This window comes from Malaya genurostris, chromosome 3 (assembly GCF_030247185.1).
Source record: "Malaya genurostris strain Urasoe2022 chromosome 3, Malgen_1.1, whole genome shotgun sequence".
Classification (NCBI taxonomy): Eukaryota; Metazoa; Arthropoda; class Insecta; order Diptera; family Culicidae; genus Malaya; species Malaya genurostris.
In genome coordinates, this window is record NC_080572.1 from 138,106,334 (window position 1) to 138,133,716 (window position 27,383).

General features: G+C 35.4%; 1 protein-coding gene across 2 annotated transcripts in view; it reads right to left on the reverse strand.

The window, feature by feature from the left end:
- Window positions 1–13,476: 13,476 nt before the first annotated feature.
- LOC131438982 (probable arginine--tRNA ligase, cytoplasmic) overlaps window positions 13,477–27,383 on the reverse strand; it is a 124,858-nt gene continuing 110,951 nt past the window's right edge. For both annotated transcript variants that reach the window (XM_058609437.1, XM_058609438.1), the window contains 2 exons: window positions 13,740–14,094; window positions 13,477–13,675 (listed from right to left, as the gene is read on the reverse strand). In XM_058609437.1, coding sequence (XP_058465420.1) covers window positions 13,522–13,675; window positions 13,740–14,094 — 509 coding nt within the window. In that variant the 3' untranslated portion in view covers window positions 13,477–13,521. The remainder of the gene's footprint in view (window positions 13,676–13,739; window positions 14,095–27,383) is intronic.

The window sequence follows — 27,383 nt, forward strand, 5'->3', positions numbered from 1 at the left end:
ACTTTGTTCTATAGGGGATATGTTGGATGGTTTCGTTGAAATGGATGCTTCACTGTTGTTGGTGACTGTCACAGGTGTACTGGGATTGCTTTGGGTTGGTGTGACGGAAGCACTGTTGTCCTTTGGTGTAGTTGTCTCCTTGTCCAGTTTATCACATGGCTTACCGTAGTGAACAGCTTTTTGACAATACTGACATGTGGCCATCTGATTGTCATAGGTAACAAGTGATTTGCACGGAATTCTTGTATCTTGACCGAAAATCACATAAGAAGGTATAGGCTTCTTCAAGTGTATGCGTAATACATGTACGCCATTTAGAATACCGGGGAAAAAATTCTTCCACTTTTCTTTTTCGATAGAGAGAATCTCTCCGTATTGGGACATAGTTTTGCGAATATAATAATCGGTGACGCTCGAGTGAAGATCATGCACACGCACTTCTATAGCACTATCATCCATATATACTGGAATGTTGTACCTAATGTTCTCGTGTTCCACATAGTGCACATTGTTATTGTCTTTTGCGAATTGAATTGCATCCAACTCTTTATAAAACTGGATGTAAACAACATTATTCGTTTTATTGCATTGAAGTAAATGCACACGTTTAATGTCCAGCTGCATTTGCTCCTTAAGCAAACCTTCAAGTTCTCGTATCAAAGGTCGAATTTTGCACTGCCTAAAGTCAACAACAATTGTATTCTTTCGTGCCGGCGGTAGCTTTTGTTCGTTTGGTTCACTCATTTTCGAGGTCTATTGTTCACTACACAATACTGTACTTGGTTTCTTCTGTTTCCAACGTAAGCGGTTTTTTTTTTATCGACTGACTTGGAGGAGATGTAAAACCGAAAAAATGTAAATGTAAATCTGCCATAGCTGTTCTTGATCGATTGTGTCGTATGCCGCTTTGAAGTCAATGAATAGGTGATGCGTGGGTACGTTGTATTAACGACACTTCTGGAGTACTTGTCTTATCGCGAATATGTGATCCGTAGTGGCGCGGGCTCCAGTAAATCCCGCTTGGTACGGCCCTACGAATTCCTTAGCTATTGGTGATAGCCGACGGCAAAGGATTTGGGAGAGTACCTTGTAGGCGGCGTTGAGCAATGTGATTGCGCGGTAATTGCAATAATCTAGCTTATAACCTTTTTTGTAGACGGGACATACCACTCCATCCATCCATTTCTGCGGTTGAATCTCCTCCTCTCAAATCTTAGAAATCATCCAGTTCAGCGCTCTAGTTAGTGCCTCTCCTCCATGTTTGAGCAGCTCGCCTGGCAACTGGTCCTTGCCCGCGGTTTTGTTGTTCCTCAGCTTGCCGATCTCCTCACTTATCTCCGACAGATCAGGGGCTGGCAATCAATTTTGTCGTCGGCTGGGCGTGCAACCTGATTGATTCCTGTACCGTTCTCTGTATCTTGTGCTTCGCCATTCAGATGCTCGTCATAGTACTGTTTCCACCTGTCGATCACCTCACGTTCGTTCGTGAGAAGGTTACCACTGGTATCTCTGCACATTTCGGCGTGTAGCCTCTACGTGAGCGGTTCACCTTCTCATAGAATTTCCGTGTATCATTTGCGCGGTACAGCTGTTCCATCGCTTCGCGATCTTGGTCTTCCTGGTGGCGCTTTTTCCTCCGGAAAACCGTGTTCTGTCTGTTCCGTGCCTGTCTGTATCGTTCCTCGTTCTCTCTAGTGCGGTGTTGCAGCATCCTCGCCCTTGCTGTATTCTTCTCTTCGACCAGCTGCTGACATTCGCCGTCAAACCAGTCATTTCCTCGATTCGATATCCTCGTACCTAGAACGGTTGCAGCAGTGCTACTCACGGCGGACCTTATGTTCCTCCAGACGTCTTCAAGAGTCGCCGCGCCAAGCTGCTCTTCCGTTGGTAGCAATAACTCCAGTTGTTGCGCGTATTCCTCTGCAGTACGAATGCTACGTAGCTGCTCGAAATTGAGTCCCGGCGTTCCTGTGCGACGAGTATTGTGCACCGTTGATAGTTTTGAGCGCATACAAACCGCGACAAGGTAGTGGTCAGAATCAACATTGGCACTGCGGTAAGTGCGGACATTGATGACGTCGGAGAAGAATCGCCCGTTGATGAGAACGTGGTCGATTTGATTTTCCGTATGTTGATCAGGTGATCTCCAGGTGGCTTTGTGGATATCTTTGTGGGGAAAGAAGGTGCGTCATATGGATATACGGTGTTTGAATTGTGGTAAATCGCATTTGAAAGACGTTTGTCCAATGAATGAAACCACTGATAAATTTTCATGTTCAAATTGCGATGGAAATCATTATTTATTCTAATTATTTTAAATGTCCTGTCAGGGAAAAAATTTAAACGCTCGTTCGATTAGACAACGTCGATTAGACAAGTCAAATCAACGACTCTCAATTTACAGAACATACCTGAAAATCAAAAAACCGTTACAAATACCACGCCTAATTCTTCTAAGGCGCTTATTTCTTCGAATTTAAAACAAAAAACAGATACGCCTGGCAATTCGTCTTCTAACGAAAACAATTTACTTGTTTCTCTTCCGTGAAAAACCCGTCTACAATTGATCTGGTTCTAACAGATCAAAGTCACATTTGTAGTGAACCGATCACACATGCTGACTTTAACTCAGATCATCTTCCAGTAACATTCAGACTTTCCAACGAAGCTTTAATTAATCCAATTAGTTCTATATTCAACTATCATAGAGCTAATTGGTTGGATTACAGATCTCACATTGAAAATCATGTGGATCATGAAAATATTTTAGAAAATTCTGCGGACATCGACACAGCAATTGATAATTTGAATCATCACATTACCGAAGCTAGAAATCTTTCAGTTCCCAAAGCTCAAACTAAATTAAATTCTCCTATCATCGATGACAATCTTCAACTGCTCATTCGGTTGAAGAATGTTTGTCGACGTCAATATCAACGTTCTCGTGATCCTGCTATAAAAAACATAGTTAAGGATTTACAAAAAGAAATTAAACATAGATTTACTCTTTTGCGAAATGAAAATTTCGCTAAAGAAGTTGAACAAATTAAACCATATTCTAAACCTTTCTGGAAACTTTCTAAGGTTCTTAAGAAACCTCAGAAACCAATTCCTGCTCTCAAGGAAGGAAATCAAATACTTCTTACGAATGGCGAAAAAGCTCAAAAACTTGCTCAGCAGTTCGAGAGTGTCCACAATTTTAATTTGAACGTTGTGAGTCCTATTGAAAATGAAGTCTCACTGAAATATGAGCATATTTCAACCCAAGTGTTATAACAAGATGACATTATTGAGACGAATTTTGATGAAATTGAATCAATTATTAGGAAACTTAAAAACATGAAGGCTCCTGGTAATGATGGAATTTTTAATATTCTTATTAAAAATCTTCCTGATGTTGCCTTGAGACTCCTGGTTAAAATTTTCAACAAGTGTTTTTCATTAGCTTACTTCCCAAAAAGATGGAAAAACGCTAATGTAATTCCTATCCTCAAACCTGATAAAAACCCAGCAGAAACATCAAGTTATCGACCATTTAGCTTACTTTCTTCTATCAATAAACTTTTTGAAAAAAATATCTTGTTGAGAATGATGTCTCATATAAATGAGAAATCAATTTTTTTACCAGAGCAGTTTCGATTTCGTCATGAACATTTATCTACTCATCAACTTGTAAGAGTCACGAACATGATAAAAGCAAATAAATCTTTTTGGTTATCCACTGGAGTTGCTCTTCTAGACATAGAAAAAGCATTCGATAGTGTTTGGCACAAAGGTTTAATAGCAAAAATGTCTGATTTCCAGTTTCCTTTTTATTTGATCAAAATGATTCAAAATTTTTTAACTGATCGTACTCTCCAGGTTAGCTATCAGAATTGTAAATCTGAATTGCTACCCGTACGAGCCGGTGTTCCGCAGGGTTCGAGCGTAGCTCCAATCTTGTATAATATTTTCACTTCTGATCTTTCAAATCTACCCGTTGGTTGTCAGAAATCGCTATTCTGAGACGACCCAAGTCTGTTAGCCACATGTAGAAATCTAAGTGATCTGCATTCGCCTACAAAGAAGTTTAAATATTTTCAGTGATTATCTGTCAAAATGGAAAATTAAACCAAATGCAGCAAAAACGAAATTAATTATCTTTCCTCATAATTGAATGGCTTGGAATTGACATGGTCTGATCAAGCTAAATACTTAGGTTTAACGTATGACAAAAAACTCACTTTCAAGGATCACATTGAAGCAATCCAGGCAAAGTGTAATAAATATATTAAATGTTTATATCCTCTTATAAACGGAAATTCTAAACTCTGTCTAAAAAACAAGTTGTTAATTTATAAACAAATTTTCAGACCAGACATGCTTTATGCAGTACCAATTTGGTCGGGTTGTTATTCCATCAGGAAGAAAACGCTTCAAAGGATTCAGAATAAAATTCTGAAAATGATTTTGAAGCGTCCTCCCTGGTTTAGTACAAATGAGTTACACAGACTCACAAATATAGAACCATTAGATGTAATGTCACATAATATTATAAGCAAATTCCGACAAAAATGGATGCAATCTTCAATTGAATCGATTCGCTCTCTGTATTAGTTAGTAAGTTAGTATATAAGTTCCTTTTCCCCATTACACAATACAACTAGGTTTAGAATTTTCCCTACACAAAAATCTCAGAATTGCGGAAGCAAATGATGTCCTCATGGTAACAACCAAATCATATATAGTCACCACTTGTGGCTGAACACCCAATTTAAATCTTAATAATTTAATTTTAACTCATATTCCTATAAATAGTTATTTAAAAAAAACTATTGATTCACAATTAGATCTATGGGTTACAACTCATTTTATTGTATCTTGACAAGTTTTTTTTCATTTCCAACGATTCAATATATTGTTTCTACGATTCACAATTGAATTTATTGTACACATGGTGTTTCGAACAATATTCAAACTGTACATTTGATTGTTTTCCAAGAAAACATGTATGAGCAAATTTTATGATTTGAATTGTTACGATACTTAACAACCTATTCATTCTATTGTCGCATTTCACGGGACGTTCGGACGCGGTTTCACATTAAACACGTTTTTTACTTTAATGTATAGATAAAATACAGAACGAACTTTATTCTTTGGCGGTCTGGTCGAGAATGTTTCATACGTTTCGAAGGGAAGTCTCTTATTCGAGAAGTTTCTCGGATACACTCTTACGCTACATTAATAAAGTGACAGTTAACGCAAAATTTTATTGGAGGGGTAAAACTCTACTGAGGGATAGGATTTTTAACGTTGCTACAGCTCGTCCATCCTGATGCTTCTGTCGGCCTCTACAGCTTACTGATTCATCTGTTCTCTTAGTTAACCATTGCATGTTTACATTTAGATATTTACATAGATATAATAACCGTAATCCTACACTCAAAATAATAATCATATTATAGTTACGTGAAAAGTTATGTGAATATTTTCCACCCTACTTTTCACGTAGGTTTTAATGGACTGGCATTTAAAAGCTGTTTAATGCATAACCCAGTAAAAGTTACGTGTTTCATAGGTAAAATGTAATGTACTGTTCATATCACATTTACCTATCAGTTCATATCAAATTTGGATACCAGAGAATTACTATTTTATATATTGGTTGAAGTCATAAGGGAGATTTCAGATTTTTTTACAAATCTATGAAATGAAAAATGCCATGAAATATAAAACATTTATTTCAGAAAATTATCATATAATTCCAATGGCTATAAAGCAACTAATAACGTCGTGGTATCTCAAATCGACAAGCCTCCAGAAATCGTTTTTGTTGTCACTGCCATCTAACCGAAGCCGAAGTCGAGATCCAAGAACTGACACAACACTATATCGATGCAGGTTGAAGTCGCATTACATGGTTCCAGTGTCTCTAGCTTCATAAAGACGGCCTGTTTGAAGCATTCGGCAGGAGCGGGTGAACTTCCGGACTCACGCAGGCACTCGGTCCAGTTGAACACATGGAAACTTTCAAACTTAAATAGTCCGGTCGATGGAGTAAAAAATTATAATTAAATAACTTTTCTCGCAAATATTTACACTACTTACACTTCGAGGGCCACTGCTTTCAATTTTCAAATCGATTTTTTCACACTGGAAATTCACGTAGATTGTTTGACGTTTGGTCAATTCACGTAAACCTTATGTGATGACTCTATACATTTTAGGGGATGTTCGTATAACATTCATTTTCGTCACGTAAAATATTCAATTTGACAGTTGAAACCATTTTACGTGATTTTTCAAGTGAATCGAACGTGAATTTTTATTTGAGTGTACTAAACCCTTTAATCACAGACTAACAGACAGGACACTCAAATTAGATTCTTTAATCATTTTAACGGTCATTTCGAATATTCCTTTATTTGGGACAGTTCTCACATGTGTCATGATGGCGCCACGTTACCCTATCAAAAACATCCTGTCTGTCATCTAGACTGTGTTTATTTTTTTCATTTACCAACAGAGTTGCCATTCATACAGAATTACCTTTAATGTATTGATTTGTATACGTCCATGCGAATTTCATGCAGGATACAGATTCAATACATATTCCCAAAACTATATACATAATTGTGCCTATTTCTCATCCTCCAACGCAAGACAAAATCGAACCCGTTTTGTTACAATATTTACTTGCTTCTGGTCTGCAGCCACTTAATTTCTGGTGAAAACTACCAACACAATAAAAAATAGTCTAGATGAACAACGTTGAGTCAAATAAATGGTTACCTTCCAACATCGCGAAAAGGTTAAATATATTATCAACGTAATCCAATAATTTATTGTGACGATTCATTTTCAAATATTTTGATGAAATCAGGCATCCCTGCAAGCAGCTGATCGGTGTTGACAAACGAGAGGAAACCATCTAGTAAAAAAACTTCTACATAACACAAGGGGTGTACAGATAGTAAATAGTTCGCGCAGTACAATATAGGTGGAGCTAGCGCATCACGAAAAATTATTTTTTATAAGAATTTACTCATACTGTCATGTCTGTTAGTCTGTGCTTTAATCGTAATCGATTCAAATTTAAATTTTACTCGCAGTTTTTTATTATAATAATTCGATCATTGAAACTCATCATCTAGATACTCGATTTCCTCATATTCAATATCAGAGTCCGAATAATCATTGTTGACCTTTTGGTACAGTCTCATCGACGACACGACCAGGCACTCAGAAGAAAAATCAGCATTAAAACTGTTCGCTAACGATTCACCGCCAGTTACCACAAATCTAGCGACCCCTTGTAAATGATAAAAATAATCTTCTCGAGCAACACTTTTTAAGTTGCTATGTACTGGTTACCAAGGAACCCCAAAACAAATAAACATGTTTTGAAAGCGGTGGAATATTAGTGTTAAACGTTGTCTAAATTAAGCAGAAATGCATTTTCTGAATTTAATCGAAACTATGGATAAAATCAACGAACGAGGACAATGATCTACTTCCAGCGATTCATCCGTACACTTCCACTGCTAGCTTTTCTGGGCAGTAGGATTCGGTGTAATATGCCGGTGTCAAAATTGTTTTGTGTCGGTTGATTGCGCAGCAGTGGAAACAGTATTTCTCCTTGTTGGCCACTATTCGAGGATTACTAGTGGAATTCCACAAAGAAATCATTTTACCGTACGTTATGCAGGTACCGCAGAGCACAAGCCTCGCTCAGCTCGTTGTCGGTCATTTCCATGTCTTCTTTCTCACACAACGGTTTCAAGTCAAGACCTGAATTTTGAACTTGGCTTTATAAAAGACATAACTCATACTCCTAAATTTTTACATTCCGCTCGAGTCAGGTAAATCCATTAAAATGTTCCGTAATATAATAACCGATATGAAATTTATTTTGTTTACATTCATCTTGCCTTCGATATGCAGTAACCAAGGTTATGGTGACTGTTATTCAAAATCAATAAATAAATCAACTTGTGCTGCCAGTTTAAAAAAATTCACTAACGTTTCCGATTTGACATTTCCAGTTACTGAGGGGTAGTTAAATTTACGATACAGTTTTGATAGACGAGTGGCAGGTCGTGTCGTCGGTCTCATGTTCATAGGATCGAATACACCTTCAAAACGACGGTTAGATACTTGGTATCCATCTAAATCGGAAATTACATATCTATTGTGTGATATTCTCCTTTCCGCGGATATCCATTTATATTGCAGACACTCGTTTGCGGCCTCTGATTCAACGCAAGCCACCGTTATTCCGCACTGACAGCCACTGCTATACGCTAACCCAATCCTACTCAATGTGGATATCACATATTTCAGGATACCACATCCTCCCCATCAACAACAGTATTAATAAATATCAGTTATTAACAATTGTAATTACCGAGATATATTTGTAGTCTACCAAAAGAGCCCTAACCGTGGTTTTGATTGAGGCTAACCGCGGTTTTCTATCCTATAAGCTGTCCATGCCAGTCTTCAACATCTGCCTCCATTTATACTTCAATCCTTCAACCCTTTTCCGCTTAACCAGAAAAAAATTCAAAAATTTCTGCAGAAAAACTCGACACTTCAGAACCCAAATTAGATTTATTCTTGCGTACGCTCTCTGTAATAAGTTGCAAACTCTTCACATGAAAAAAAAATGCGATCTGTAGCACAAAATATGTGTAGAATATTGGATTACAGAATCTGTGGTTGTCCATAATATATATGAAAATGACACCACCGCGCACAAACAGCTTATGTACATGCTCTAGAAGCACCGACTGGAAACAGCAACCGTCCTGCGCTCCTCTCGATGAATTGCACCAAACATAAGATCGAGTGCGAATAGCAGCGGGTGAAACTCTTTCGTTCGCACACGTTACTTGAATCCTCAAGCACTCCATAACGCTAGACACTCACATAACTGAACACCAGCACGGGCATGATTCGAAAACCAAATCACTCTCGCACAAAATGCCTCTGTTGCCATATTCTAATCAATTTATAAATTTTACGTGTATGTAACGTATACGGAAGCAGTTTATACTACTTTCTTTGTATACGGAATAAACATGTGTTTTTCGGTACCGAAAGTTATCCAAAGGACATCAGCTGCTACTCTATCTCGTTCACATTTCAATCAACCATATGTTTTAAAAAGCAGTGCTGACAGTTTTTTGCTTTTGTCCTGTTTCGCACGTTTCTGAACTCTGAGTTGAACTCAATTGAACTCATATAGAAAGGTTATGCAATCACTTGAAAACCCGACTAGTGAAAATTGGCCCGGAGGGCTAAGTGTCATATACCATTCGACTCAGTTCATCGAGCTTAGCAATGTCTGTGTGTGTATGAGTGTGTGTGTATGTGTCAAATAATCTCACTAGGTTTTCTCGGAGATGGCTGAACAGATTTTGACAAACTTAGAATCAAATGAAAGGTCTCCCGGTCCCATACGGAATTCCTGAATTTCATCCGGATCCGACTTCCGGTTCCGGAATTATAGGGTAAAGTGTGTTCACTTAAACCGTCACTTAAACCGGCGAAACAAAATACGAAAAAAAAATTCTAAACTGGTCTCAAAACTACACCAGTCGATAGTCATTGTCAGTAGGCAACTAAACAAACCGATTTCGGCTATCCTGGTTCCCGGTATCCGATTCCGGAAGTACCGGAAATAGTGGTCATATATACCAAAATGGATCTCACTCACTTTTTTCAGCGATGGTTCGACCGATTTCCACAAACTTGGATTCAAATGAAAGGTCTCCCGGTCCCATACGGAATTCCTGAATTTCGTCCGAATCAGACTTCCGGTTCCGGAGTTATAGGGTGAAGTGTGTTCAATATTGTACACCGTCACTTAAACTGGCGGAACAAAAACCGTAAAAAATGTTATAAACTGCACTCTAAACCGTTATTCCCAATCTTAGGGTCAATTGAAAGGTCTTATGGTCCTACCAAAAATTACTGCATATTTTCGGATGCGACAAACATTTAAATCGTAATTTAGAGTGCGTACTAGTAGAGTATGGCGTACAAACTCTACTAGTACGCACTCAAAATTACGATTTAAATGTTTGTTGCATCCGAAAATATGCAGTGATTTTTGGTTGGTTAGTTGATGTTCGTACGAACCGACTTTGATTATACCGGTTCTCGGGTTCCGGTGCCGGAAGCGCATATAATAGTGAACCCACTTCGTTTTCTTAAGGATGACCTACGCAATCAAAGCACTGTTTTATTCTGTATGTTATGCACAAACAATCTCTTGGTTTCTTTCAAAAATCGAAGAGAAAATTTTTGAATAGAATACTACAATATTGTATGTACATGATAATGGCATCATTGCACCACTAGGTGTATTAAAACAGGTTTTTCTTTTGTTTTTTTTTCACTGATTATTTTTAATTTTATTTGCCATGAGCTGAACTTGGCTTACTCATTGCGCACTTCTGGCAACACTTGAAAAAAAAAGCTTACCATCGTTCTTTCTTTTTTCCGGCTTTCTCGTCGTTTGCAAATCGTCTTAATCATACTTACGATGAAAATGAATTTAAGATTCTCCAGTTCAGTTTATCGTGGCAGGATCGCCAATGTGATACTATCCGCGGATATCCACTTATATTCCAGACACTCGTTCACAGCCTCTGACTCAACGCATGCCACCGTTATTCCGCACTGTCACCCACTGCTACACGCCAACCCAATCCTACTCAATGTGGATATAACATAATTCAGGATACCACATTGTGATCAATAACCTTCTTGACAACGTACGGGCCTTTAAACTTTGGCATTAATTTTCCTTTAATTCCTACTTGCTTCACGTTAAGGATCGAGACAAGATCTCCTTCGTTGTAACGAGTACGAACTTTGCATCGTTTATCATACTGCTGTTTATTATAATCTTGCAGCTTACTAATCGATTGCGATGCTTTCTCACGAATTTCAGTTAAGTTCCGATCGTCATTCGAATTCAACTCAATCACGTATTTTGTTCAATCATCTTCAACGTAGCGCTTCTGCAGTACACCAAAAAGCAAACGTGAAGGTACACAACCAATAGCACGGTTAACTGTATTATTTTGAAAAAATTCAACATCAATGAGAACTGTATCCCATTGTCGGTTACGAATTTCTACTATCTTACTAAGTAAAGGAATGAGAGTTCGATTGTAACGTTCTATTTGATCGTTAGCCTGCGGACACGCAGTCGCCACGAGCTGATGTCGAAAATCATTATCTTTAGTGAAAGCTTTAAACAAATCTAAAGTAAAAGCTGCTCCTCTATCCGAAATTACAATGTCTGGCAAGGGGCAAATCACTCTAAACTCTAGACAATTTCATACTAATAAACTCATGTCATTCCAAAATAATTTTCTCTAATCTCATTTAATCCCATCTAGTCTAGATAAGTTTGGGTAATTTAAAACTAATCCAACCTATTTTTACCTAATCTTGTTTGAAGTGTATCTGTCATTCGAACTCCCACGCAGAGATGCCATTTATACAGATTTTTACATGCGCATACAGATTTAATACAGAGTACAGATTTTATACAGATTTTTCAAATTAAATACAGATTTATACAGATACCACAAAAAGTAAGAAAGAAATACTGAAACTTTTCCATCTGAGCGTGTTTGATTGCCCATATTAAAATGAAATTTTTTTCGTGCAGCTGTTTAGTGATGAACGCTGAAATACATTTATATCATAATTTGAAACCAATTTGAATGATATTCAAGGAAGTCATGGCGCCATGAAACTTTATTGTCAGACTGAAAAGTTGTATGACCTGACTTGACGTTGCGTATTGGGCGTTTGAATTCCATGTTTGAATTCCAAGTCATCATTTTCATACGAAAAAAGTATATGGATTTACAATTCAATTGTGGTACGGAGAAAACAATCACGAAATCAAATGAAAAACATGAAAAACCCGCTAGAAGCCTCAACACAACACAACAACGATTATTACTACTGGCAGTAATTTCAATGTAATTCCAATTCCAATGATGCCCGAAACGCAAATGAGACAACGATCAATTCTTAACTATACCCAATTAAGCGTATGATTAATCAACGAGAAGCTCTAGTATGAATCACCAACACGGTAGGAAGAGTCATTAGGAATGAAAACGACATGGACTAGCAACCATTCGATCACCCCACAGATAAAGCAACAATAGAAGCATACCATGGAACAGGATGGCGTCAGAGAACACATACACGAAAACCACTGTAAGGCTAGGGAATTTAGTTCACGTATAGCAAAAACGAAAACAACAAAAAATCCCATGTGTAAATAAGTTGGGCAACAGTAATTAGAAACACAGAAATTTGTGATCCAGTTACAAAAATCAATGTTATAAACCAACGCATTCGACTTGATGTTCACCCTTCAGGTAACATCAAGTTCAGTAAGTAAGGGGGCATGCAGCGCCCATAGCAAATTTTCCTTTGAATTTACTAGTATTATAAAAAAGTAGGAAATTGTGAAGGAAACGCATCAAGCAAACCCTCATATCAGCGTAGCCGCAACCTTCATGTATAAACTTTGTTATAGAAGCATGCACATTTTCGAGCATTAGTAATCGCAACGATGTTTAAGAAACTTTGTTATAAACCCATAGACAGTTCCGGGCATTAGTCAGCGCAGCAATGTTGTAGAAACAAAGTTATTTTTTTCACGGACACTGGTCATTGCCTCTGGCATAGTGACAGTGGTTTCGGCTTTCGATAGAACGTCAGGAGAAAGTAGGATCAACTTTCTACTTAAAATCACAAGCTAGGCTTGTACTAAAATCTTCGGGCTTTACCCGAAAGTAAATGTTAGGAGCTTAAAACCCACTATGTAACTATGTAAGAGTTAGGAGGTTGTCAGTCTCAGAGTGTTCGCGGAAATTATCCGTTAGTCTCGGGCGTTGGCCCGTATACAAGTTAGTTAGTCGGTTCCAAAGAGTGGACCGGAAATAGCCGTTAGTCGGACAGTCAGTTCACGTGAGTTCAAGTGCAATCAGTTTTCCAGAAAGGTCGCAAGTCGCGGTTGCATAGTTTAGATATTTAAAGTGAACAAAACATACAGTCCTAGAGGCGTAGATCCGCTTTAGTGCTACTGAAAAAAGGATAACGAATAATAACGGTTTTTTTAATAGTTTTCTGCCCATGGGCATGAAAATAGAACCGTGCTGTTAATTGTGAAGAAACAGAAGTAAATAAAAGTTCTAAGAGGTAATAGAACCGAGCTGTTAATTGTGAAGAAACAGTAGTAAATAAAAGTTCTAAGATGAAAATAGAACCGTGTTGTTAATTGTGAAGAATCAGAAGTAAAGAAAGTTTACAGAAGAACAATTTTTTTTAATTGTGGAAAAGAAACACTCCTTTCGCTCTTTCCTCCCGCCGCCGCTCAAACGGACAGCGTATGCACTTAACAAGTTTGTGGTCGGTAATTTCTTTCATTAATTTAGGCGATGTAATAAATGCTTTTTGTGATATGAGAGTATTCGGGAAACTATTTGTATAGCTTTACATTTTCAATAACGGTGTGAGCCCTAGAACCTTCATTCCAACATAAAGAACTTTTCGTGCTGTTGTGAAGAGTATCATTCGTTGAATCCGTTTATTTATACAATCTTCGTTTTTCACATTCAGGGTATGCACAGCCCGGTTAGCACAGTTACTGAAAAAACAGAAATCTATCTTATATCGGATTATTTTAAACATTACAATCGTATTAAGTTTACCACAGTTGGAATAAGTAATTCACTAGAACGCAAGCCTCCTTCCTTTCCATAGATTCTATTAAAATCGCATCGAATTTGGCTATTTCAAATACCAAATCTATCGCTTCCTTTTCAGACAACAATAATGGAGAACATTTAGCTTTTATACAATAATGTCCGAATTGTTCTTCTAAACTCCATAAGCGACAATGAGTATATTGTAGTTTGATACCACAATCACCATCAGATTGAAGTGCTTTATCCCAACTGAAATCGTATTCTCGCATCCGACGCTGCTTCAAATCATTTACTACCACGGCAGTTGTGGCCAAGATCGACGTTGTTCCAGATATATCCGAAATATTTATTTTAGTTGCTAAAAATAAAGTTATACATATAATACTTTAGTGGCTGGAACTAATTTATTAGTTATGGATACATTCTGATGAAATGTGATTGCATTCTATTCGTAAAATATTATCATCTTGTGTTATTTAATACCACGTCTTCGTACTGTTATTAGTTGTTTTGATCGTCACAACCAAGGATGGCTTTTATCGTATCAAAGAATGCTCTCTAGAAACTCTTTACACGATTCAATCAGTGCCATCAAAGAGAGACGGATATCATCGCAGCAACAAAAAACCAGCGTGGTGCATTTAAGGGGGGGCGTTTTAGGGTCTAACACTTTTAAAAAATCATTTATTATTTTCTTTATATTATAGTAAAAAATTTCAAGAATTTTCTGTGAAATTTTCAAGCCTATTGGAACGAAACTCTAGAAGTAATGGACCTTTATCTATGGCTACCTCATTCTACGAAGCAAGAGCTCGGCGCACAGGCCCAAGATTTCTACTTCGATTGACTTCAAAACTTGACAAAACATTCTTGAAATGTTTCGTTATAATAAATTATAAAATAAAAACCCTTCTTAATCCACCTAATGGTGTGATAATGCCTTTCTCTTCTTTCATAACAGTCTCATGAAAATATATTTCATACTTTTATTAAATAATTTCGGATACTAATTTTGACACCAATTGATTCAGATTGATTAGAATAGTTCACAAAAGCATGCTTCAGTGTTTATGTCACACAGCCAAACTAGTGCTTACATTTGCGTTGCCTATTCGTATGAGAAAAGTGATGCTAATCTAAAAAATCTGTAATTACACTGAAAGAAATTACCGCCCACAAACTGAATGGTTTTTTATTTATCCGAACCCCATAACGATTATCAGATGGTTTTAGAAAGTCGGTCATTCAATTTCCCCTCTCTCAAAAAAAAAATGATTTGTATGAGTATCATTGAAAATTGGTTTGAAACACATACACTTGTAAATTGAAAGATTTCAAAATGTAGATGATTCTCGTTTCAAAATTAGTCATCACAACAGCCATACTATTCATTTTGTAGTGTGTATGATGTTCATGTTCAATGATTATCATTGAGTTTTTGTATTATGCAGTCTTTTTAGTGCGAATGATATTAGGATGAAATAATATTGAAATTATACAGCTGGAAATAAAAATAAATTATAATTCAAATGACCTACAATTAAAAAAGTTTTACTTATATTCCAGTTTCATTTTTAAATATTTCAATGACAGTTGAATTTTTTTGATTGCTCGTTTCAAAATTAGTCATCACAACAGCCATACTATTCATTTTGTAGTGTGTATGATGTTCATGTTCAATGATTATCATTGAGTTTTTGTATTAGTATGTATTATATTAGTCTTTTTAGTGCGAATGATATTAGGATGAAATAATATTGAAATTATACAGCTGGAAATAAAAATAAATTATAATTCAAATGACCTACAATTAAAAAAGTTTTACTTATATTCCAGTTTCATTTTTAAATATTTCAATGACAGTTGAATTTTTTTGATTGCATTGGAATTCAATGAGTATGAATTAGAACTGTTCAAAATGTCAAAAAGGTATCACAGTATATTGCGATTTTTTATGCGAAGTTTCAGAGTTATGCGTTATTTGATGCGAATTTTCAGAATTATGCGGTGTACTTTCTGCGGTTTTTTTATGCGCAGTTTCAGAGTTATGCGATTTTTTTATGCGAATTTTCAGAGTTATGCAGTTTTTTATGCGTTTTTTTGTGCATAAACTCGCATAAAAAAGACTTCAGTGTATACTATAGTTTACAATAGTTTGATAAGATTATTCGCAAGAGTCTATTTTAGGCTGGAGCCGCAGGATGCCTAATAAAACTATTAAATATTGTACGAATAATTAAGTTTGGACAATTTTTATTGATTTTATTGAAATAATAACATCAATGGTTTAATTTAATGAGTAGAATTGGTTGAAGCTGCAATTTGTTTTCCTTTAATTGATTTAGATTTTTTAACAAATATTTTCATTGAAAGAAGAAGATACAAAATAACACTGAAGATAAAAATCATTTATTCAACAAAAGTAAAAAAATATTTGTTCAAATTTTAATTTGGTTTATTTTCGCATACGTGTTATTATAATTATAACTAATATATATTAAACCGATCAGCACTATAACCCGATTCATCAGGGTGGCTTTGCTACTAACCATTTCAGTTCCGACAGTTTTTTTTCAAGTCTTGATCTGCTTTTCAAAGTTGGTCGTATTTTTGCTGTTGATAAAACGGTTCATACCATCGAATGATTTATTGCCGAATTCCTATAAATCCACTTACACTGATTACACAAGAAATTACCTAGCGTGTTATTCTTCTTTGAAATAAATTCCGAACTGTTGAACATGTCGCAACATTGGTCGTATGTATGCGGATCAAATATAGTTTCTTCGGACTTCTCGCCCTTGACTAAAATAACTGAAAGACAATTGGTTGAATAGTTGATAATGTCTCAAGAAACTTACCTTCCTACTCCATGGTAGTAAAAATAATATATTCAATAAAGCACTCTGCTTTAGCTTTATACCACCAAGTCACCTGAGACAATGTTGCAGAGAAACCATAAGATTTATTGTTACATATTCATTGAAACTTTTCCATTGAACATAAGTAGACATTTCAATATTCTTTAAGAACTATGCTGGATACAGTTGAGTTATCGTACTAATTTTCATCGGTGAATTGCGCACAAGCTTTGTACAATGAAGTGTGTGTTGTTTGTTAAGTATCGTAACAATTAAAAGCTTGATTCTTCCCCTCAACAATTTTTGGGAAAAGAATCAAGTGTATGTTACAGTTTAAGGCCATCGTCCAAGTACCATGCGCGCGGGTGGTTCTAGGAAATTTTCGATGAAAATTTTGAAAAATTTGCCGAAACCAGAAAAATACAGACCTTTGAAAAAGTTTTAAATAGGGTAAGGGCTCCCTATTTCATCTCAGCTCTAATTTCCATCTCATTCCTTCACCTCATAACTTTGAACATTAATCATATCTTTAAACGTACCTGAACGAAACTGTGGAACGTTTTAAAACATTTATTCTAGGTTTTGTCACACTTTCCAATTGAAAAAAATAGTTTAAAAACCTTCAAAGATACGATTTAAAATAAACTCACTTTTTGATTTAGGAACCACTTTCGTCTGAGGTTTTACAATTCATCATGTTTCTGAATATTTACTAATCGGCTCGTCTCAAAACATGATCACTATTTCACATAATTACACCACTATTCAATGTTGGATGACCCTATAGTTAGTAATGATAACTTTCCACTTGTTTCGTCAACGATTGAAGACTTCTTAAATTACCTGATAAGCAATAAAAGCTATAAAAAATATGAGATGAAAAATTGCACTTAATTCACTTGATTGCGCTTTGTTTTTATCTCATTTCGTATCGCAAGGTTGCCAAGTTTTCTCATAATGTTAAAAAAAATTGTTTTTTCTTCTTTAAATTATCATCAACAAGTATTTTTTGGTATCCGTGACATTAGGTTAATTATATCATTGATATTTATATATAAATAAAACTGTTTCGGATTCTAATAGTACCAAATAGAGCGTGTTCAATACTAATCAAATAGCCATTGTGGCAAATCTAGTAGCACTGGTTCCTTTCCGCTATTGAGGTTTCTATGCCCGGTGAAAAATGAACGGCGGCCCTACTGAAAAATGGGTGGCCAACACGTTTCCTGATGAAAACAAAACAATATGTAAAAGCGATTCACACGCAGCATCAAGCGACTATCACCTGCATGGAACGATTACGGAACAACAACATTAATTGTGAGCAATTCATATGAAAGGATACTACGTCAAGTTCACGGAATATTTTAACGTCGGATACGTGAGCAATATTCGGCTAAAAAAATTTATAAAAATAATCTGGACGTCGACGGAAGTTGATTGATCGTCTAAATCGTGTTTAATTCATGCGTTTCCTGATGAAAACAAACCAATCTCATTTGCATTTGTGGTTTTAAGTGAGCTGTCAGAGAACCTAATACGTCACCACAACACTGTTAAATGTGTATGTTTCATCGGCTGTGCACAGAGATGCCAGATATTTTCATAGAAAATTGTGTGCTATAATGACTATAATCAGAGTGGCGACAGCTGTTCGTTTGGAATAACAGCTAACAGTTCCAAACGAGCAAACGACCTGTCAAATCAATGTCAAGCTAATGGAATGTTTTAAATTGTTGCCAGCATTACGGATGAGATGTCGTCACTCTGGTTATAGGCACTCTATATCTGCTATATCTGTTTTCACTAATAAAATGAATCAAATTCAAATCAAATTCAAATTGGTTTTAAATTTTAATATAAATGTTTATCAGTGTTCATCATCAAACATTTGCACACAAGATTTCCATTTTAACATGTGATTTGTCCGTTGATTAATAAACTTTTAAAGAAGTACTATATTCAAATACTAATAGATACTTAGAGAGAAAAGTCTAACGTTTGACTTCTCACTTTTTATGAACCTTTACAAATCTGTATTAAATTTAGAAAATCTTTAATCTGATTTAACGAACGCGAACGAAAAAATCTATACAATACAAATAAATCTGTATGAATGGCATCTCTGGTTCTACATTTTGTTTTTAAAAGGGCTAATGCCCTAAGACAAGACCTGACAACTGGCTTCTTATTCTTCCTTTCGAATCATCCTTTTCGTCATTTTCGCCCTGTGGGATAAATACTAACGTATCGACGACAGTGTAGCCATATTTACAGATTTTTAAATAATTTTATGCTAAGAAAAATATATTTATCTAATTTAAATTTTTAGACTCGGTTTTTGATTTGCAATAAACATGAAAAATGTTTTGGTGAATGTATTTTTTATTACATATTAATGCTTAAAACAATTAATTGAGCTTTGATGACAAAACACGAAATATCTCATGTTGAACTCAAAATCGATTCCATTGTTGACGTATTACTGGATCGTTTGGAAACCAAAAAAATCTTGTTTGGATAGAATTGCTTAGCGCGACCACAGTGTGAAACACAACAGTTCATTTTTCTCGTAAAACTAAACACACTTTCGAGTTTACACTAATTTAACAAATCTTTTATGGTTACGAACGCGAACGAAAAAATCTATACAATACAAATAAATCTGTATGAATGGCATCTCTGGTTCTACATTTTGTTTTTAAAAGGGCTAATACCCTAAGACAAGACCTGACAACTGGCTTCTTATTCTTCCTTTCGAATCATCCTTTTCGTCATTTTCGCCCTGTAGGATAAATACTAACGTATCGACGACAGTGTAGCCATATTTACAGATGTTTAAATAATTTTATGCTAAGAAAAATATATTTATTTAATTTAAATTTTTAGACTCGGTTTTTGATTTGCAATAAACATGAAAAATGTTTTGGTGAATGCATCTTTTATTACATATTAATGCTTAAAAACAATTAATTGAGCTTTGATGACAAAACACGAAATATCTCATGTTGAACTTAAAATCGATTCCATTGTTGACGTATTACTGGATCGTTTGGAAACCGCAAAAAATCTTGTTTGGATAGAATTGCTTAGTGCGACCACAGTGTGAAACACAACAGTTCATTTTTCTCGTAAAACTAAACACACTTTCGAGTTTACACTAATTTAACAAATCTTTTATGGTTACACTTTAATTCACTACAAAGACACTTCAATTCACAAAAAAGGCTTGATGCTGATTTTATTACACAGTGCTGCCACTATAAACTATAAACAATTTTCATTTTCATTAATGAGCTAAAATTATTCTTTTTAATAAACTTCATTTCTGATTTTCTTTATACTTGGCATCATTGCTCGCGTGCCCTGCAAATATTTTTTCTTTTCACAATGTGCGGGTGGCAACTTCAAAATCAGCCAATCAGAAACTGGTCCATTTTGGAACAAAAGCCCCAAACCCCAGTTGCCAGGTCTTGTCTTAGCTAATGCCTAAATAGTAACAATTCTATTTTTGTTTTTTTTTTCTAATTTCTCCAAATTAACTGCAGAGTAAAATTTTAAATTTGAAACGAAAGGTAATAAAAACGATCCAAAAAAATTTTAAACGTTGAAATGATTCCAAACTGTTTTTTTTAAATATCGTGTGTTGTGTCATAGTTGGCATTAGACTCTTTTTAAGGTAAATTCTGACATTTTGAACCTGAGAGTGTAATAGTGCAATATTTTGGTTTTGATTGCTGTCGCCATTGATAATTTATGGGATGAATAAAGGCCAACGATAGGAAGAATACAAAACCTTTGAGGTGAAATTTGGAGCACAGTAGTGAACATAGTAGTGCTTTTAGCTGATTTTTCAATTATTATTTTATTTTCCAAGGAATGTGAATCAATTCCCAATGTGGAGCAAGGCGAATTAAGCAGAAATATGAAAAAAGCGTAGTGATTCTGGTGGCTAAATCAGGTTTTTAAGGTAACGTCCTTACAAATGAGATGAAATAGGGAGCCCTTACCCTATCTGCAGTGCAAAAATGGTTAAAAAATTCGGAGGATTTTTCGAGTCTTATCAAAAATGGCTCTGATAAAATGAGTTTTTTGCCTTTCTCATATAGAAAGGGAATGCAATCACTGTGAAAACCGACTTTTGAACCGAGGGCCGAGTGTCATATACCATTCGACTCAGTTCGTCGATTACGCAAAATGTCTGTGTGTGTATGTAACGTTTTTGCATTAACTTTTCTCGAAGATGGCTGAACCGATTTTCACAAACTTAGAATCAAATGAAAGGTCTTGTGGTCCCATACAAAATTCCTGAATATTATTTGGATCCGACTTTCGGTTCCGAAATTATGGGATAAAATGCGCTAAAAATAGTGAAAATAAGTGCACTAACTTTTCTCGGAGATGGCTGAACCGATTTTCTCAAACTTAGATTCAAATGAAAGGTCTTGTGGTCCCATACAAAATTCCAGAATATTAGTTGGATCCGATATCCGGTTCCGGAACTATGGAATAAAATGTGCAAAAAAATGTGAAAATAAGTGCACTAACTTTTCTTAGAGATGGCTGAACCGATTTCCACAATTTTAGATTCAAATGAAAGGTCTTGTAGTCCCATAAAAATATCCTGAATATTATTTGGATCCGACTTCCGGTTCCGGAGTTATGCAAAATAATGAAAATATGTTTTCTAACTTTTCTCATAGATGGCTTTTCACGAATTTCATATAACCGATTTCGTTGAAATTTTTGAAATTCGTCGATTTTCTACGGCAAACGTGAAAAGGTTTTCCAAAAATGTGTCCGAATGTAATCTTTGTAGCCATAATAAGGTTTATTTGAAAGAAAAAATTTATATCATCGCATTATTTTTCCAGATAATTGTGAAAGATCACAAAAACACTCATTTTTTAGAGCTATTTTTGATAAAACCGAATTTTTCAGCCATTTCGGCCCTGCAGATAGATAAAAACTTTTTTTTTCATTTAGCAGCTAAAACAAACATAAGAAAAACATATTGCACAGTAAAAAATATATTTTTTCATCAAAATACAATAAATTGTATTGAACCCAACAGTTCCGACTGAGAATCACTTGTGTCCGCTGTGGAATTGGTTGGTCAAATAAAAACCTATTTTAATCCACCTAATGGTGTAATGATGCCTTTCTCATATTACTCATTACAACATAAACATAACCGTGAAATTCGCAAAAACAACTGTTTATTGAATAGAAATAGGATAATTTGTTCGGATCTAATCTCACAAACTCTATAAATCCTGTTTACCCTGTAGTTCCGGAACCGAAAGTTGTATCCACAACAAATTAAGGAATTCCGTATGAAACTGTAATTTTTTTCTGTTGAACCTATAAGTTTGTGAAAATCGATTTGGCCATCTCCAAGAAAAGTGAGTGAGATCCTTTTTGCAGTTTTTGATCACACTTTTCCAATTCTTCCGAAACCGGATTCAAATAAACGGAATAGCCGAAGTTGGTTCGTTAACTACCAACAAATATAACCTACAAATTGGAACAGTTTTGAACGTAGTTAAACCTATTCTTACTATCTCATGCTTTATTTCGATTAAACCAATTAAACGAAATCTAACAAACGAAACGAACCTGCGTTTCTGTTACTTCTGCATATGTAAGTCAAGCAAAACATCATGAATCAGCAGCCGTAGCAGTTATTTTTATTATTATTATTATTATTATTATTATTATTTTTATTATTATTATTATTATTATTATTGACATCACTACACAACGTGTACGAAATAGAACAAAGCACACCTTGTTCGTATTGTGTTTTCTTCTTCTTTCGGTGTTGTACATATTGTCACTCTATATGGCGATTTGAAAACTTTGACACTCATCGCCCTGTAACTACGAGAAAAATCGGATGTCGGATCGAGATGAAAATTCACAGTACACACTTAGTTTTCTTTACCGACTTCAGCAATATTTTACCGACTTTTACACAGCTGAACGTACGGTAATCTGTTCAGTAATTTATTAATTGACGAACGTTCAGTAAAACTGAAGTTTGTTCGGACTGTCATTTTTAACTATACTGGTCAGCAAATGTTGATGAGGATTCAATAAATATTGCTGTTTAATCAGCATTTGTTTTACGTTGAAAAGTTACCGAACCAGCGGTTAAACCAACTGATTGAATCAGTAATTTTTAAAGTTCAGTGCAACAGAAAATTAATTTTGAATGATTAAATTATTTCATTTGAAATTTCGGAAAAAAATATCTTGAACAACTGATTGCTCTACATCCGTTTTATTTTTGATTTAAAAAACATTAATTTTCTTTCATCTCATAGCTTCGGCGAAAGTTTTCACCCGTTGTATTCAGAGTTCCAATACCATATAAAGAGTTCATAATGAACAAATAAAAGAGTTTATCTGCAGGATGGCTTTTACAGTTGAATACTTCAAAACACTGGCACAGCTATCCAAAGCAGTACAGAATATCTCCCTCTACTGGAACTTTAAGATCGCGCCAAATAATAGCTCCTCCTTCAGCTTTGTAAAGCAGTATCGGGATATAGGAATTAACCCCAGGAAACGGGTCATCAACCTGGAATAACACATATAAATTCACAGATATAACTGCGTAATTAATTAATACTAATATTATATTCGTTCTTTGTGATGGTATTAACAAGACGGAATTTAAAAAACAAACAAAAAAAGTTCGGCTGAAAAGTTCGTATTGTTTAATAGAAACACACATTTTTTTGCCAAAATTCGTTTTTATTATTCAACATAATTGCCATCAGAGGCGATACAGCGATTATAGTGATCTTCCAACTTTTCGATACCATTTTTGTAGTATGATTTGTCCTTTGCCTCAAAATAGGCCTCAGTTTCAGCGATTACCTCTTCATTGCTTCTAAATTTTTTACCAGCGAGCATTCTCTTGAGGTCTGAGAACAGGAAAAAGTCACTGGGGGCCAAATCTGGAGAATACGGTGGATGAGGGAGCAATTCGAAGCCCAATTCGTTCAATTTCAGCATCATCAATTCGTTGTTGTTTTTGATCGATTGTGAGCTCACGCGGCACTCATTTTGCACAAAGCTTTCTCATATCCAAATATTCGTGAATAATATGTCCAACACGTTCCTTTGATATTTTTAGGGTGTAGGCTATCTCGATCAACTTCACTTTACGGTCATTGAAAATCATTTTGTGGATTTTTTTCACGTTTTTATCGGTAACAGCCTCTTTTGGACGTCCACTGCGTTCATCGTCTTTGGTGCTCATATGACCAGTACGAAATTTTGCAAACCACTTACGAATTGTTGCTTCGCCAGGTGCAGAGTCTGGATAACACTCATCAAGCCATTTTTTGGTATCGGCGGCAATTTTTTTCATCAAAAAGTAGTGTTTCACCAACACACGAAATTCCTTTTTTCCATTTTTTCACAATAACAAAAGTAGCTACACTCAAAATGCTATATCTCACAAACTAATAATCAGACAGCTGTCAAATTTATACACGTATCTTTTGAAGGTTGGTACTAACTGAAAATGGTATGGATTTAATTCTAAAGGCGCCCTCTCATAGAAACGATACGAACTTTTCAGCTGATCTGTTACAGTTATTTACCTTTAACCACTGAATTAAACCGTTTAACGGGTTTATTTTTTCTGGATCTGCATCCTTTGTTCTTTTCGCGCCACGAGAATTTTTAATTTAATCCGTTTCGGTATGTTTAGTGTCTTCATTAATTGAATCTACTGACTCATTATCCGCTAGTTCCGCATATTCAAATGCAGATTGAAATGACGGAAAATTCACGAGAAATTGCGGTTCTCGGGGATAAAAGATTGGATTTTGTTCAATATATATTCCATTTTACTCACTTCGATCACAGTATACAAAAACCAATATGGCGTGCTATGTGCTTGCGTTTTACAAATTGATTCGATACTCTTTACCGAACAATTCGCTAAAAGTCCATAAATTACTGATCGACCAGCACGATTTCTATTAAATTTACCGAATAATTTCAAAGTGAAGACAGTTCGGTAGATAATTGCCAAATTTTCAATACATGTTTTTGAAGAACTGAATTTCGGTAACAAAATATGCTGAATACGTCAATTTTTATAAGAACAGCAGACTAATCGATAATTTTGATAAAAGTAACGAATTTTCCAGTAAGAATATTACCGAACTGAAAATCCGAAAATAAGTGTGTAGGTTTAAAGTCAGTATGAACTTTAATTCAAATCAAGATTTGTGAAAATCGGTTCAAGCATCGCAGAGAAATCGAAGTGAATTTAGTTTTAGGAGTTTTTCTTCTCCACTTTCGGTGCTCTCGGAACAGGAAAAGTGGAGACCAGTAGTGCCGAATTAAGTTTTCATGCCCACAAACAAACAAGCTCTGCAAACTAGAAGAATTTATCAGACAGTTTTATGGGATTTGTACCTGTTTTTAACCATCGTTCGTGGAAAACTACACGGAACGACCGAAATTAGCTCTGCGCCTAATTCGTATTACTGTTTTTGAATTAGTTGATTTTAACAACAAAATTTCCAAAATAACTATAAAATTAGTTAAAATTTAGAGTTTACTGTGCTGAAAAAAACTTATTTTTAGAGAATGTGTTTAGTTGGCGAATATTCTGGACACAAACCAGCAATATTTCAATCCAACACGAACTTCTTATTGACAACTAATTTCGTTATTAAAATCAGAAACTTTGATTCTATTTATCTATCACCGTCATTACTGAAGGACAGCAGTGTCAAAGCAAAACAATCCATTAAAAAGCTAAAAGGGACAGTCTTGTTGAAACTGCTCGCAAATTGTTTTGATGTTTTTCGCATGTGTTACGATATATCCCTATATAAATTTCTAAACCGATATGTAAAAATGACGTAAACTGTTAGTGGAAAGTGTATTTATTCAGAATTTGTGCGCACTTGAAGCGATTGTGCGTAATAATGTTTTTACGCGGAACAGTGAAGTGAATTTCGAATGTTTCACTCTAATTGTGATGAAGTTTTTTTGTATCTTCAAACCTTCCGAGCTGCGCCGTCCGGTGTACTATTTGTATTCGGTTTTTGTTTTCCGAGTGCTCAAAGTTTTCAGTGAGAATGAAGAAAACAGTGATTTAGAAGAAAAAAAAAATTAAAAAGATGTTTACGTTTCGTTTATGTCTTTTTCTCCAACACAACATCGTATTTATACCTGCCAATATAGGAAAGACAACCGCGTCTGAATTTTTTTCGGCAGTAGTGTGCCATCTAGTGGCTAGTAGTCATTAAGGTGTTACCGTTTCGGTGACAGGGCGCCATATAGCTGCAGATTGCAGAAGCCAATTCAACCATTCATATTGGTTGAAAACAACATTATATTTCTTTAATTCAACTAAAAAATTAGTTGACTGGATATGAAGTGTGCCTTAGCTAAGAAATGACAGTACGTTTAATTTGTGAATTCAACTAAAAAAAATAGTCATTTCAACAAATATTTTATTATTATTAAGGGAATGAGAATAAAAAATCTAAATCAGCAAAAGTAAGATTTTTTTAGTTGTCTCAAAAAATAACTAACTAAAATCAGCAAATCAACTAATTTTTTTCGCGAAAATGCTGATTTCGGTCGTTCCGTGTACTAATAAAATTGGTAATTTTCCACTTATCACCCTTTAGTTCTGGAACCGGAAGTCGGATCCAGATAAAATGTTCCACAAATTTTTAGGATATTATAAGACCTTTCATTTGAATCTTAGTTTGCGAAAATCGGTTGAGTTGTTCCAGAGATAATTGAGTATAAATTTTTTTCAAAATTTTCACATATTACTATATAACTCCGGAACCGGAAGTCACATTCAAATGAAATTCAATAGCAACCTATGGGACCACAATACCTTTTATTTGAATCTTAGTTTGTGAACATCGGTTCAGCCATCTCTGAAAAAAGTGAGTGCATATTTTTTTCACTTTTTTGGTACATATCATCCTATATCTCCGGAACCGGAAGTCGGATCGGAATGAAATTCAATAGCAGGCTATGGGACTATGAGACCTTTCATTTGAATCTTTGTTTGTGAAAATCGGTTTGGCCATCTCTGAGAAAAGTGAGTGCATATTTTTGTTACATACACACACACATACACACACACGGACGGACACACACACACACACACAGACATTTGCTCAGTTCGTCGAGCTGAGTCGAATGGTATATGACATTCGGCCCTCCGGGCCTCGGATAAAAAGTCGATTTTCACAGTGATTGCATAGCCTTTCTATATGAGAAAGGCAAAAATACAATAGTTTATTAATATAAGAAAATTAGCATTAGCATTAGCATTAGAGACCGCCCGTGTGTTGCTACTCCGTTATTGATCTGGACCAAATGAGATTGCAAAATGATTTTTTGAAGTAATATGTTTGGGAATAACACATTGTTTCACACTGTGCAAACTGTATTGAACCATGCATGCTGATCAATACCGACGCCGGCCACGTCCGAATGCAGATCTACTTGGGAGGGAAAGGATTGTTAGTTCGATGCATGTTGCTACTAAGAACCGAGGAATCCTCTGCATTCCCACATGCATCACAGGAGAGGATACTTTGTTAGTAAATGTTTTAATAATGTTATCATGTGTTTATTGCTCTGGGTAGCCGGCTACCAAGAATGTTTTAAAGTATTATCGTTTTATGTGTTACTTTGTGCTGGCAATATAATGCACGAAACAGTCAATCTCCGAAATTGACAAAACTTCGGACAGCCGGCTGTCGAGTATGCAGTCACT